The sequence below is a fragment of the Anabrus simplex genome, chromosome 6 (assembly GCF_040414725.1).
Source record: "Anabrus simplex isolate iqAnaSimp1 chromosome 6, ASM4041472v1, whole genome shotgun sequence".
Taxonomy (NCBI): Eukaryota; Metazoa; Arthropoda; class Insecta; order Orthoptera; family Tettigoniidae; genus Anabrus; species Anabrus simplex.
In genome coordinates, this window is record NC_090270.1 from 245,511,469 (window position 1) to 245,523,851 (window position 12,383).

Below are 12,383 nucleotides of genomic sequence, written 5' to 3' on the forward strand. Positions count from 1 at the left end.
AAAAATTCACGCCTCCAGTTTTCTTTCAGGTCTGAAAGGGATATATATGGAATTGTAAACGCAAGCAAATGCTGGTGGATGATCCTTTCACAAATTATTGATAAAGCAGGTAATATGGAGACCTGGCAATACTTTGCGATATCCGATCTCTGTCCACCTTTAAGAACGGGTGTGATATAAACAAGTTTCGAGGAACTCGGAAAGTAGCCGACTGAGAAGCAGCGATTGAATATCACGCTATTAGGGTATGAAAGAGTTACTGCTGTATTCTTAAGGAAGATAGGACTGAGACCATCAGGACCAGTGGGTTTATTTTCCGACAAAGACGAAAGTAGGGAGTTCACTTCAGATTCAGTGGTAGAAATATTACTAAGGCTATGGGAAGTAACAGGTTTGATTTTAGGAAAATAAGCATACTGCACAGGTTTACTCTAACAAAATTAGAGGTAAAATATTCATTGAATAATTCAGGTCTATCTGCTCCACTGGCTACAGAATGGTCCCAGTTTACTACTGCCGATATTCGTTTGTTGTCTCTTCTGTTATTTATGAGTGACCAGAACCTTTTACTGTTGTGTCTTAGTTCAAGGCAGGCTCCGTTAATATATTCTGAGTAATCCCGCCTTAATAAATACTTGTAGTGTTTGCGAAGGTCAGAGAATATTTTACAATTTCTCTCGGAGGGCGCATTCTTCCATTGTCTCCAGGCTACCGATTTTTTTAGTTCAGCACTTTTAGTGTCACTCTTCTTCCATGGGGAGAATTTTCTGGACATCGAACGAGTAGGAATGAGGTCACTGATCACAGCAAGAGTCCAATCATAAAATAAGTCCACATTTGCCTGGAGGAGAAGTGGGAGACCACGGGAAACTACTTCCAGGATGGCTGAGGTGGGAATCGAACCCACCTCTACTCAGTTAACCTCCCGAGGCTGAGTGGACCCCGTTCGAGCCCTCGTACCACTTTTCAAATTTCGTGGCAGAGCTGGAAATCGAACCCGGGCCTCCGGGGATGGCAGCTAATCACACTAACCAGTACACCACAGAGGTGGACACTCCAATTTTCAAGACGTTAAATTATTATTATTATTATTATTATTATTATTATTATTATTATTATTATTATTATTATTATTATTATTATTATTATTATTATTATAGGCCACCTAGTGGCTGGTGCCTTTACCATTGTAAGATAAATCTTTGCTGTACAACACAACTACATTAGGCCTATATCTGTTTCAATTCAAGTATAGTGGTTGGAACCTTATTTGCAGTATTTGCGGTTAACTAGAACAGCTTTTCCTAGAACATTCATTTACTAGGCAATGCTCATATGTTCCTGACTCACAAGAGTCACGATTTGCCTTAAGGTTTTTTTATTATAATTATCCCCTTCTGCACGTGCCGACTGGTATTGCATAATCTTCTAATACATCTATACATTACAGCTGGTATCTAGCAAATCACATCAGCCTCTTGCAAAACGCATTAAATTTGAAGGACACTATTTTGGGAGCTTAATGCTTGCTGACGGACACTGTTTTTGAGAAGGCGGAATGTGATAACTTTCTGACGTCATTATTCATTACTAACCTGCCGTCCAGACGGTCTTGGTAGAAATCTCTATAAATAAATCTTTTCTGATTTTTGTTTTGTATATGGGTGGGAAGTCTTGCGGCTGATGATGATGATGATGATAATAATAATAAGAAGAATCGTTTGGCCTCACATAGCATGTGTAGGCAGTTTGATTTGATGACCTTTAGGCTATCTGCATGTCAGTTTTGACTTTTCATTTGAATGGATGAAAACCACAACGGTATAAGTGACATTTAAAAAAAATGAGTTAAGTGCAGAATGTAACTCCGGGAGGATGTATCTTTACACCAGCAAAGAGGTACAAGTGAAAGCGGTAATATTCTGCGCTCTAGTGATGGGTGGTATAACTACAAATAGCATGCTTTATATGAGTGTTGAAGATGTTTAAATGCCTTTTTCTCTGAATGACCAAAATGCTACTTACACCGTTATCGTTTTCATCCATTCATTTTATTCTACCTGTTCACAGAGAGATGAATCTCTCTTTGTCGACAAGGTTGAATTGTAATTTTTGCACAGACTCACTCAGACAGGTTGCATGGTGATGACGGATCCGGGCAGAGCTAAGACTGAGAAGAAAACAATTGTGTCCTAAATTTAACACTAACATTGGTAAACAGTAAAAATGTTTCCGAATTAAAAGCAGTCAATTCCTATTTATTATTTTATATTTTATTTTATGTGAAATAAGCATATATTATGTTCGAAGCACTTAGTTAACTCTCATTCCCTTGAAAAATATGAATTGGTTTTATTTTTTAATTTTGCTAAATAACTTTTTTTATAAATATAGGTCAAAACTGACTTGACATGGCTTACTTCCTTTAATTCGTAGGTGGAGCATAGGGCATCGACGAAATTTCTATAGTTTGTTCTATCTACCGCCAATGCTTTCACCTCTCTCCGTGTCCTGTTGACTCCAGCTATATCCTTGTCTATGGTTCTCTTCCAGGTAATCCTCGGCCTGCCTTGCTTGAGACTACCTTGCAGATTCCGGTTCATTGCGTACCTTGTGATGCTTTCTTGTGGTCTTCTCAAGATGTGTCCAGTCCGTCTCCATTTTCTTCTCATTATCTGTTGCTGGATGGGTCATTCACTTGTGGCCTCCCAAAGGTCTTTGTTTGAGATGACATTCGGCCACCATATTATCATAATTCATAACACTCTACCCGATCAAAAGTATCCGGACACCTGTCTAAAACTGCACTCAGACTTTACCCGTGTCACGTTCCCTATTATTGAACCTTAGTATGAGGTGGGTCCCCCCTTCGCTTTTATGATAATTTAATCTATTCTGGGGGCACTTTGAATGAGGTGTCTGAATGTCTGTGGCGGAATGACAGCTCATTCTTCCTCATGAGCTGAAACCAGAGAAGGCAGTGATGCAGGACGCTTGGAACAGGAGCGAAGTCGATATTCTAAAGGCCCGCTCCCACCTAGTGGAATGGAATCGAATCGAACCGAACAGAATTTTTTTTTAACGTGTGTTTAAATGGGAGATAGAGATGGCGATCGCCACGAGTCGAATCGAATCGAACCGAACGGAACAGGATTCTCTGCCAAGAATATTTTTCGACTAGCGGAGCGGAATCGAACAGAATTATCAACATTCGTGCAACTTCGTAAACGATCGGCATCTTTCGGTCGGGGATTTGGCGGCAAATGTGTATCAGGTGGAAGTCAGCTGTTTCCTACAGATTGATGAGACGTTTTAATTTGCGATAGTTAATTTGCTTTATTTATAATAATGGACACAGAAAAGCTGATCAGTTTAGTTCAGAAATACAGTTTTCTTTATGACAAGTCCCACAAGCACTACTGTAACAACAACGTAAGAGACAATGCCTGGGAGGAAATAAGCAAGGAAATAAAAAATCAAACAGGTTAGAAAAATTATATACAAGTTATTTCATAATTGTTGTTGACCTTACTATAAAATTGTATCATGTTGAAGTACACATATAGTATACTAGTACGATAATTGACATCACTTAGGCCTATATTTATTATATTTACAGTATTTACAATAAAAAATATATATTTACATTGAACAATTTCATAAGTCCTACACTTTGCTGCGGACAACAAACACTTCACAGATTTTAATTTGTGTTCAGTCTACCTCTATTAATGATGTCGTTTTGCCATGGTACGCAACCTACTGCATTAAAATAAGTTTTAAATTCATCACGTACTCCCATTGCAACAGAAGTAGCATTTCCTCCTGTAAAATGCAACCGCTGCAGAGCTGCTGAAGTTGAATTTAACGATTCCTCTTCAACGAACGAAATTACATCGTCTCTCAAGAAATTGTGCAGTACACAAGTTGTGAAAACTATGTTCTTTACATGTTGAGGAGTTTGCTGCAAACGTCTTTGATACAGTCTAAACTTTTGAGCCATTATTCCGAATGTGTTCTCTACTACATTTCGCGCTCTACTGAGTCTGTAATTAAATATTTTCTTTTCTTTGTTGCCATTTAATTGAGCTTTGGAGTAAGGTCGCATCAAATAAGTCTTTAAGGGGAATGCTTCATCCCCTACAATAACATGGGGTAAATGGATATCCGTACCAGGTAGATTTTTCTTTTCCGGAATATTCAAGTTTTTTGTTTCCAGCGCTTTTCCTAAATTTGAATTTTGAAAAATTCCTCCATCACTATTAGAACCAAATGCTCCAATATCCACGGCTATGAATTTATAGTTCGAGTCCACCAATGCCAAAAGAACAATAGAAAATGTGCCCTTGTAATTATAAAACAAAGAACCACTTTTATTTGGTGCTTGTATGATGACATGTTTCCCATCAATGGAACCTATACAGTTTGGGAAGTGCCATCGTTCTTGAAATCCCTTCTCAACACTTTTCCATTTTTCTTCAGTCGGTTTTGGCATGTATATAGGATGAAGAATGTTCGATAAAATTTCACATGTTTCATTAACAATTTTGACGACTGTGGAATGTCCTAACCTGTAGCTGAACGAAATTGTTCGCAAGCTATCCCCTGTAGCAAGGAACCTGAAACAAAATAGAGAACAGTTCACTATATTTTGCCTTATATAGTATTTATGTTACAAATTTAAATTATGGTACTTATGGGCCTGTTTTCTTTTCCAGCAACTGAATGTAAAGAATCCTGGAAGCGTTTGAGAGAATGCTACAGGAAATCTCTGATCAAGAAAGAAAAAAGTGGAAGTCAGGGAGGGGTAAAAAAAGACTGGAGATTTCAGAATGAGCTGTCATTCTTGAAGCCATACCTTGCACCAATTTCCCCACAGTTATCCAATATTTCCACAGAAAACACATCCCAGAATTTAATAATAGAACCAACTCAATATTTTCTTTTGAATAACAATGACACCATTATATCAACCGAACCTGTAACACCTGAATCTGTAGTGTATATTGAGCCAGAAACCACTGAAGGAACTTGTGCTGCAGATCCTAACCAGTTCACACAAGAAAAACCATCTACTTCACAGGCAACAATCTCACCATCAACAAAAACAGTGCATTCTGGTTTTAAAAGGAAACGATCCCAGACACCTCCATCCACATCTGTAGCTGCAGTTTTGTCTAATTATCTGGAAAAGGTGAACCCTCTTGAAACAAACAAAACTGATGCAATAACACACTTCTTTTTAAGTATGGCAGAGACTGTAAAATCTTTGCCTCTGGACCTTCAAATTGCTACGAAGAGAAGGGTACTAGAAGCTGTGACAGATGCTGAGATGGAAGCAGTCAACCGACAGGGTTATCAATGAAGAGTACAAAAAGTACATGATTTTGTTGTTGTTCTGTTCACTGCTATAAGTTGTAATAAAATAGATTATTTTAAGATTCAATTACTGTTTTTATTAAATTTAAAATTATTGCAGCTTACCTCAAGTAATTATTCTCAGAAACTTCAAAACTGGGTAAACTTTTTCTTAAAATATACATTAGTCCCTCATATTATGGTGTATTCCAAGAAACCTTCCTGTATATCACATGTGTTATCAATGAATGCTACTTTTAATCTCTCTGTAGTGGTATCTACCTTCGACCTGTTACGAGTTATTCAAAATTAATATCAACTGCTTCCTATAACTCATATGACCTGGTCCCAATGAATCAAGAAATTAGAAAATATCTTACTGACAGGTTGTAAAAAGTTTGCTAAGAGACCTGCCTGTATATTTATTACAAGGTCTCCCATTAATAATGTTTTAACATAGGTACTGGAGACAAATCTACTTTCATCAACCATGTTAATACTACTGGTACAAATATCATTCAAATTAGGTTAACAATTAGTAGGCCAACTTATTGGGAACAACCTCAAACAAGAACTAAAAACAAAATAAAATTTGTTTTAGTTCCAATAAGAACTCGGGGCACCTTCATTATCAGGTACAACCAGAGTGCAATTAAAAAATAGTAGCCCTAGTTATTCAGTGAAAATTTAAATTTAAGTAATTCAAGCTTTGAGTTTTAGGCCTAAATTCTAATTAGGCCTACAGCCTATATTATAATAAAATCTTGATCATGACCTTTTAAAGCATTATAAAACCTTTCATTTGTTATTCTGGCTACTGACACCCTACAGCTATACTGTTTGACTTTTGATTTTCCACAGGACAGCAAATTTAAATTTAATAATGTTTAATAAAGCTGCTGTCAAGCCTAATGCTATAAACTTAGAGGATTTAAATTATTATTCTAATGAGGATTCTATGCAGGACTATTCCTATCTGTCTACCAATAGGCCTAGTATGAAATGAACAATTTTCTCTCATTCAACTTTTTCTGATATTCTGGGGGTAATTCAGTTGTTGGTGTTGAAAGTATTTTACGTTCCTTATTCTTTTTTTAAGTTTGAACATATTTCCTTTGATATTTTTATGTGAGTTCAAGTTCCACTCTTACAATCTATAGTCCTAATTTTACAGAACATAATAGCCCACTAATACTTGGAAAGCACCACACTAATTTAAATTTGCTGTCTTGTAGGAATTCAAAAAAGTAGAACAGAATAGCTATAGGTTGTCAGTAGCCAGAATAACAAATGCAAAGTTTTATAATGCTCTAAAAGGTCATGATCAAGATTTTATTTCGATATAGGCTGTTATTAGAATTTAGGCCTAAAACTCAAAGTTTGAATGCAGCAGAAAAACCTATTTGTAGCCATTAATAACGAATATATGAATAAGGATAAGTCATTTATCTTATAAGTTCACACCGAGTAGCTTTCGAACTTCACAAAACTCTTATTCGACAGGGAATAGAACAAATAAGTAAAATTAGAAGATCACGGCGGGATTACGCCAGCTTGCTCTTTCCAGTAAATTTCTACAAGGTAGGTACCGGTAGAGATGCATGCGATGATTATTTCACGGTGAAGTGATGGAGCTAGTTTGCATTTCTACTGCAGTAATTATATAACAATTATTGCTTTTATTTACTTCTATTGCTATCAAATTTCCCAGTCAGCTGACGACTGGTTAGGCTTCACGTTCGAGTTGACGTTAAAATAATATCGGTACTGCTATGGAGAAATTAACATTCTCCGTAACAGCTCGCTAGAATTTCGTCAATAATTTGTAATAAAACTTGCCCACAACAAGCTCACTTGCCGGAAACACTCAACAGGATTGATAACGAAGTGTCTAAACATAGGCCTACCCACATAATTGTCATTATCATACATTATGATATATATATATATATATATATATATTCGGTTTTGGCTTAAAAATTTTACAACTTACCTCAAGCAGACGATCATTCTCAGAAGAGGAGGTACTGGTGCACGAAATCTTGTAAACTGTTTCGTTAAATGTGGTTCTGCCATCTGAAATAGTTGTTGAAATTTCAACACACTCATTCTGAAGTACTGCCGAAACTTAGCTTCATCGCGCAATAAATATTCAAATAAAGTTGCATACTCTCCTTTCGGCTCTCTTGTTAAATTAATTTCATGTACCCAGAATCTTCTCCGATCTCTTTTCCTCTCATTATCTTCATTTTCCGCCTCTTCACACAAAAGTGCTAGCGCTATTAAACTGTCCATTGCGTGCCTTATATTTCCCGCGTAGAATCCCGTTCGATTCTATTCCGCTGCTGGCTGCTAGATGTGAGCGGCCGAGCGGAAATTTCGACTGTTCGGTTCGATTCGATTCCACTAGGTGGGAGCGGACCTTTACTCGTCCCAAAGGTGTTCCACTGGGTTCAGGTCGGAACTCTGGGCAGGCCATTCCATTTCCATTGTTCACAGACCATTGCCTCACAGATGCAGCTTTATGACAGGGTCCATTGTCATGCTGATACAAATAATAATCGTCTTCGAACTGGTCCTCTACTCCACGCAGTACATAAAGGTTTAAAATGTGTTCATATCCTTCCGCATTTAGAGTTGTCTTAAGCGCAATAAGGGGACCACACCCTAACCACGAAAAACACCCCCATACCATAACATCATCTCCTCCGTACTTCACTGAAGGCACTACATATGATTGCAGGTAACATTCTGCAGATAATCGCCAAACCCCAACCCTTCCATCGGATTGCCACAATGTATAGCGTGATTCAACACTACACTCGTTTCCAGTCATCCACTGTCCAGGTGCGACACTCTTTACACCACCTCAAGCTTCGCTTAGCATTGACTACAGAAATACCTGGTTTTTGAGCAGCAGCTCGACCACTGTAACCCATTTTCAACTCCCAACGCACAGTTATTGTGCTGGCTGGACTACTGGTGAGTGATTCCTTACGCTGATTTCTTGCGTTTGCTCACAACCAGCCTCCCTCCGCAATTCTCAACGGTCCCTGTCCGTCATTAAATGAGATCTACCTGGTCTTGGTTTAGCTGCGGTTGTTCCTTCGCGTTTCTATTCACAATGACATCACCAACAGTCGACTTGGGCAACTTTAGAATGGTTGAATTGCCCATGGTGGATTTGTTACTCAGGTGACATCCAAATGACTAGTCCGCGTTTGAAGTCACTGAACTCTCCTGACCGACCTATTCTGCTGTTTCTGCTTCTCTGCTGACGACACAATGCTCCCGCCTCCTCTTACACTGGCGGATCTGCCTCTTATGATATCTAGGGTTCAATTCCGCATTTCGTAGAGGTCACCGGATACGTTTGATCAGATAGAATACTTCAAGCATCGATTTAAAAAAACTGCAACCTTGTGGTAATGTCTTTAATCACTCGTCATGTCCCAGTTCCATAGAGTAAAACAGATTTAACAGTATCCGTAGGTTCGTTTTTATGCGAATGTGAGGGGATCTCCATGTTGGTCGTAACTGTGCAAAAGCTCCTTTGGCATTACTTATACGATTCATTACATCTCTAAAAGCACCTCAACCCTGGCTGATCATGCTTCTTAAGCAGCAAAATACTATCTACGTTTTCTATATCCACTCCATTCCATCTAGAGTAAACACTGTGTAAACCATATTGTATTCCTAGAGAAGACATATTCTTTACATAAATGTCGTTTGCTGTGCTTAGGGAAACCCATCCGCTGTTATTTTGAACAATATTATTTTTTGCTTTCGGAGTTCTAAGAAGAATCCATTTTCAGGGGTAAATAAATAAATGGTCCACCTCTGTGGTGTAGTGGTTAGTGTGATTAGCTTATACCTCCGGACGGCCGGGTTCGATTCCCGGCTCTACTACGAAATTTGAAAAGTGGTACGAGGAATGAACGGGGCCATTCAGCCTCGGTAGGTCAACTGAGTAGAGGGGTTTCGAGTCCCTCCTGAGCCTTCCTCGAAGTGGTTTTTCCGTGGTTTCCAACTTCTTCCGGGATGGTACCTAACTTATTGCCATGGCAGCTTCCTTCCCTCTTCCTTGTCTATTCCATTCCAATCTTCCACTCCCCCTACAAGGCCCCTGTTCAGTATAGCAGGTGGGGCCGACTGGGTGAGGTACTAGTCCTCCTCTCCAGTTGTATCTCTGGCGAAATGTCTCACGTTCCAGAATACTGCCCTTGAGGTGATAGAGGTGGGATCCCTCATTGAGTCCTATGGGAAAAACTAGCCCTTTATTTTTCAGGGGTGCAAAAGACATAATCTACGTTATCTTAAGCTGTTTTGTTATTTGGTTTCCAACTCAGATCTTTGAGACATCAAGATGTGTAGGCCTATTATTTAGGTAAGAGGTGAGGTAACTTTTCCATCTCAGGAACGTAAACTGATTCAATTAATACAGAGAGCATATTACCATTACTTCACCTGTGAAATGTCCGGCTCCGTGGCTAAATTGTTAGCGTGATAGCCTTTGTTCCCGAGGGTCCCGGGTTCGATTTCCGGCCGGGTCAGAGATTTTAACCTTAAATGGTTAATTCCCTTGGTTCGGGGACTGGGTGTTTGTGCCGCCGCCCACATCCCTGCGACTCACACACCACACTTAACACTATCCTCCACCACAATAACACGCAGTTACCTACACTTTGCAGATACCGTCCACCCTCATCGGAGGGTCTGCCTTATAAGGGCTGTGCCTGGCTAGAAATAGCCGCACGAAATTATTGTACCTGTAAAGTAAATAAGGATAAACCGTGGGTACCATTCATTTGCTGTAATTTATGTACAATAAATCTCTGTGGTAGATTTAGTACATCTCAGGAATGTGAAGAGAGATGCCTCAGATCGAAAATCAAAGAAACAGAAAGGCTTCAAAGAATAGATGAATGGATAAAAGTGCATGGGGTTGAGTTTGTGCAAATATACATATACCCTAAAACTAAGCCCTAACTAAAGTGTTCTGATGTCATATTCATGTTTTTTGACTGCTATTTACAGTGAATTGATTGTTTTTGTCAAGGAAACGGACGTTTTTTATTTCTTTGTTGACCAGTGTAATCAGTGGTCCGACACTTCGAAAAAGAAGGTATCGGCAAAAGGATGGAAAGGTCGACGAAGGGTGTGACAGACTCCTTAGGCCTCTGAAACCTATTACCGGCGGGGTCTGTGAAGAACAAGATTTGACCAAGGGGATTGGAATGAAAAGTTGAGAGTGAGGAGTCTGGTACAAGTAAGTGGAAGCAATGCCAAGACTCAGCTAATGGCTCCGTGGTCGCTAACCCCCACGCTACCAGGTGAAGAACCCCTGGAGCCCTTTTTAGTAGCATCTCTCGGCAGATGTTGTTCTAATGCCCCCCCCCCACACACACACAGGGGATCGTGTAGATGGGACATTGGGGTTTGAACCCACAATCTCCCGGATACAAGCTCACAGCTACGTAAGGGAGACCGCGTAGCCAACTCACTCTGTTAAGTTTAAATTATAATTTTGTCAGTAAACACTAAATGTGTCACCTGAGATATTTTACATGCTGACATCGTGTGACTATTAGGTCAACAGCCCAAAGCCTGATTGGTTCCTGAAACAGCAATACCAACTGTTGTATAGTTAGAGGAAAACACGAGAAGCGATGGTACCGTCAAAATTAGGAATACTGAGCAGGATTATGAGTTAGGTAGTTTTCCGTTGCCTTCCTCGCTGGATCAGAAAGTGCTATTGCAGCACGACTGCCCTATGGTACTTCTCATAACACTCAGACGCAGTAACCGTCCTTCGGAAGACAGCCGGACCCATACCTCAGAAGCTTCCATATTGTCACAGGCACAAATGTGAATGAGAACTCGGACGAAGCTATATTTTAATCTAGCCTCGGCCAGGAGACAGACAGTGCATCCATCATCAAATAGCAACAGGTGGATCGTACGACATGGAGTGCCAAAATAATGTTTCATCTACATTTTCCCCGGTGAATCCATGGTCTTCACGAGGAACGTATAATAACTCAGTCACTGATTTACTTATGATGGAACCGGAGAAATAAACATCGGAGAATGTCAACCTATTCTCCATGATTCTGTCAAGAAAAAGTCGAATAAAGTAGAAATCTGTTAGTAAAAATACCTATGCGTTTAGCATTGTATATACGAGTAAAAAAAAAAAATAATCTATATAAATAAAATCGTAACTTCCGTGTGTCTGTACATTTACTATTTTGGCGAAATTTCCGCACAGTTACCCGTTTCAGGTGTAATAATGACCATCTGAATATTTTTTAGCTCTGGTGTCTGTTTGTCTAGATAACTTGAAAACTACTGGATATATTGTTTCCAAACTTCATATTTGGAATCCACCAGTCCTTGGGTAGGTTTCTAAATCACTGAATTCACTTGTGGTTTATACGAAACCGAAACCGTGATTTTGCACACCCATAAAATATACGCAACCAAACTTGGAAATCTACCTGTCTTAATGGAAATCAATTTCTAAACCTTTTTACTCATATGCATCATTTCGATACGAGGACTAATAAGGGAGATAACATTAACGGACCGTTTTTTGGTACAAGTCGCACCGGACTTAACTCAAGAGCGGGTGCGTGTAAAACCTATTTCTTATAACTTAACAACTACTGGAGCTATGTCAAACAAATGTAGGTTTTGAGGACCATACCATTTCAAATTCCCGAAATGGACTGGGTGTTTATTGGGAACAGGACACGATTTTACTCTTCTACAATATATACGAGACTAACCTGACTGGAAATCGACCAACCTTGATGGGTATTCACTTCGGAAACATTTTTCTCATGTGCATTTTTTCGATAGGAGGATTAATAATGGAGATATCATGAACGGTTGATTTTGCAGGCTATGTACAGCGGACATAGCCCAAAAGGTGTTGTACGTAGAGCAGATTTTTATATCTATATAAATAAAATCGTAACTACCGAGTGTCTGTACTTTGACTATTTTGGCGAAATTTC

General features: G+C 39.1%; 1 protein-coding gene across 1 annotated transcript; it reads right to left on the bottom strand.

The window, feature by feature from the left end:
* Positions 1-3,207: 3,207 nt before the first annotated feature.
* LOC137501224 (uncharacterized) lies at positions 3,208-7,649 on the bottom strand. Its single transcript, XM_068228107.1, has 2 exons — positions 7,352-7,649; positions 3,208-4,619 (listed from the first exon to the last, which is right to left on the bottom strand). Exons 1-2 carry the CDS (start codon positions 7,465-7,467, stop codon positions 3,704-3,706), a joined length of 1,032 nt encoding a protein of 343 aa, XP_068084208.1. The 5' UTR covers positions 7,468-7,649; the 3' UTR covers positions 3,208-3,703.
* Positions 7,650-12,383: the final 4,734 nt, after the last annotated feature.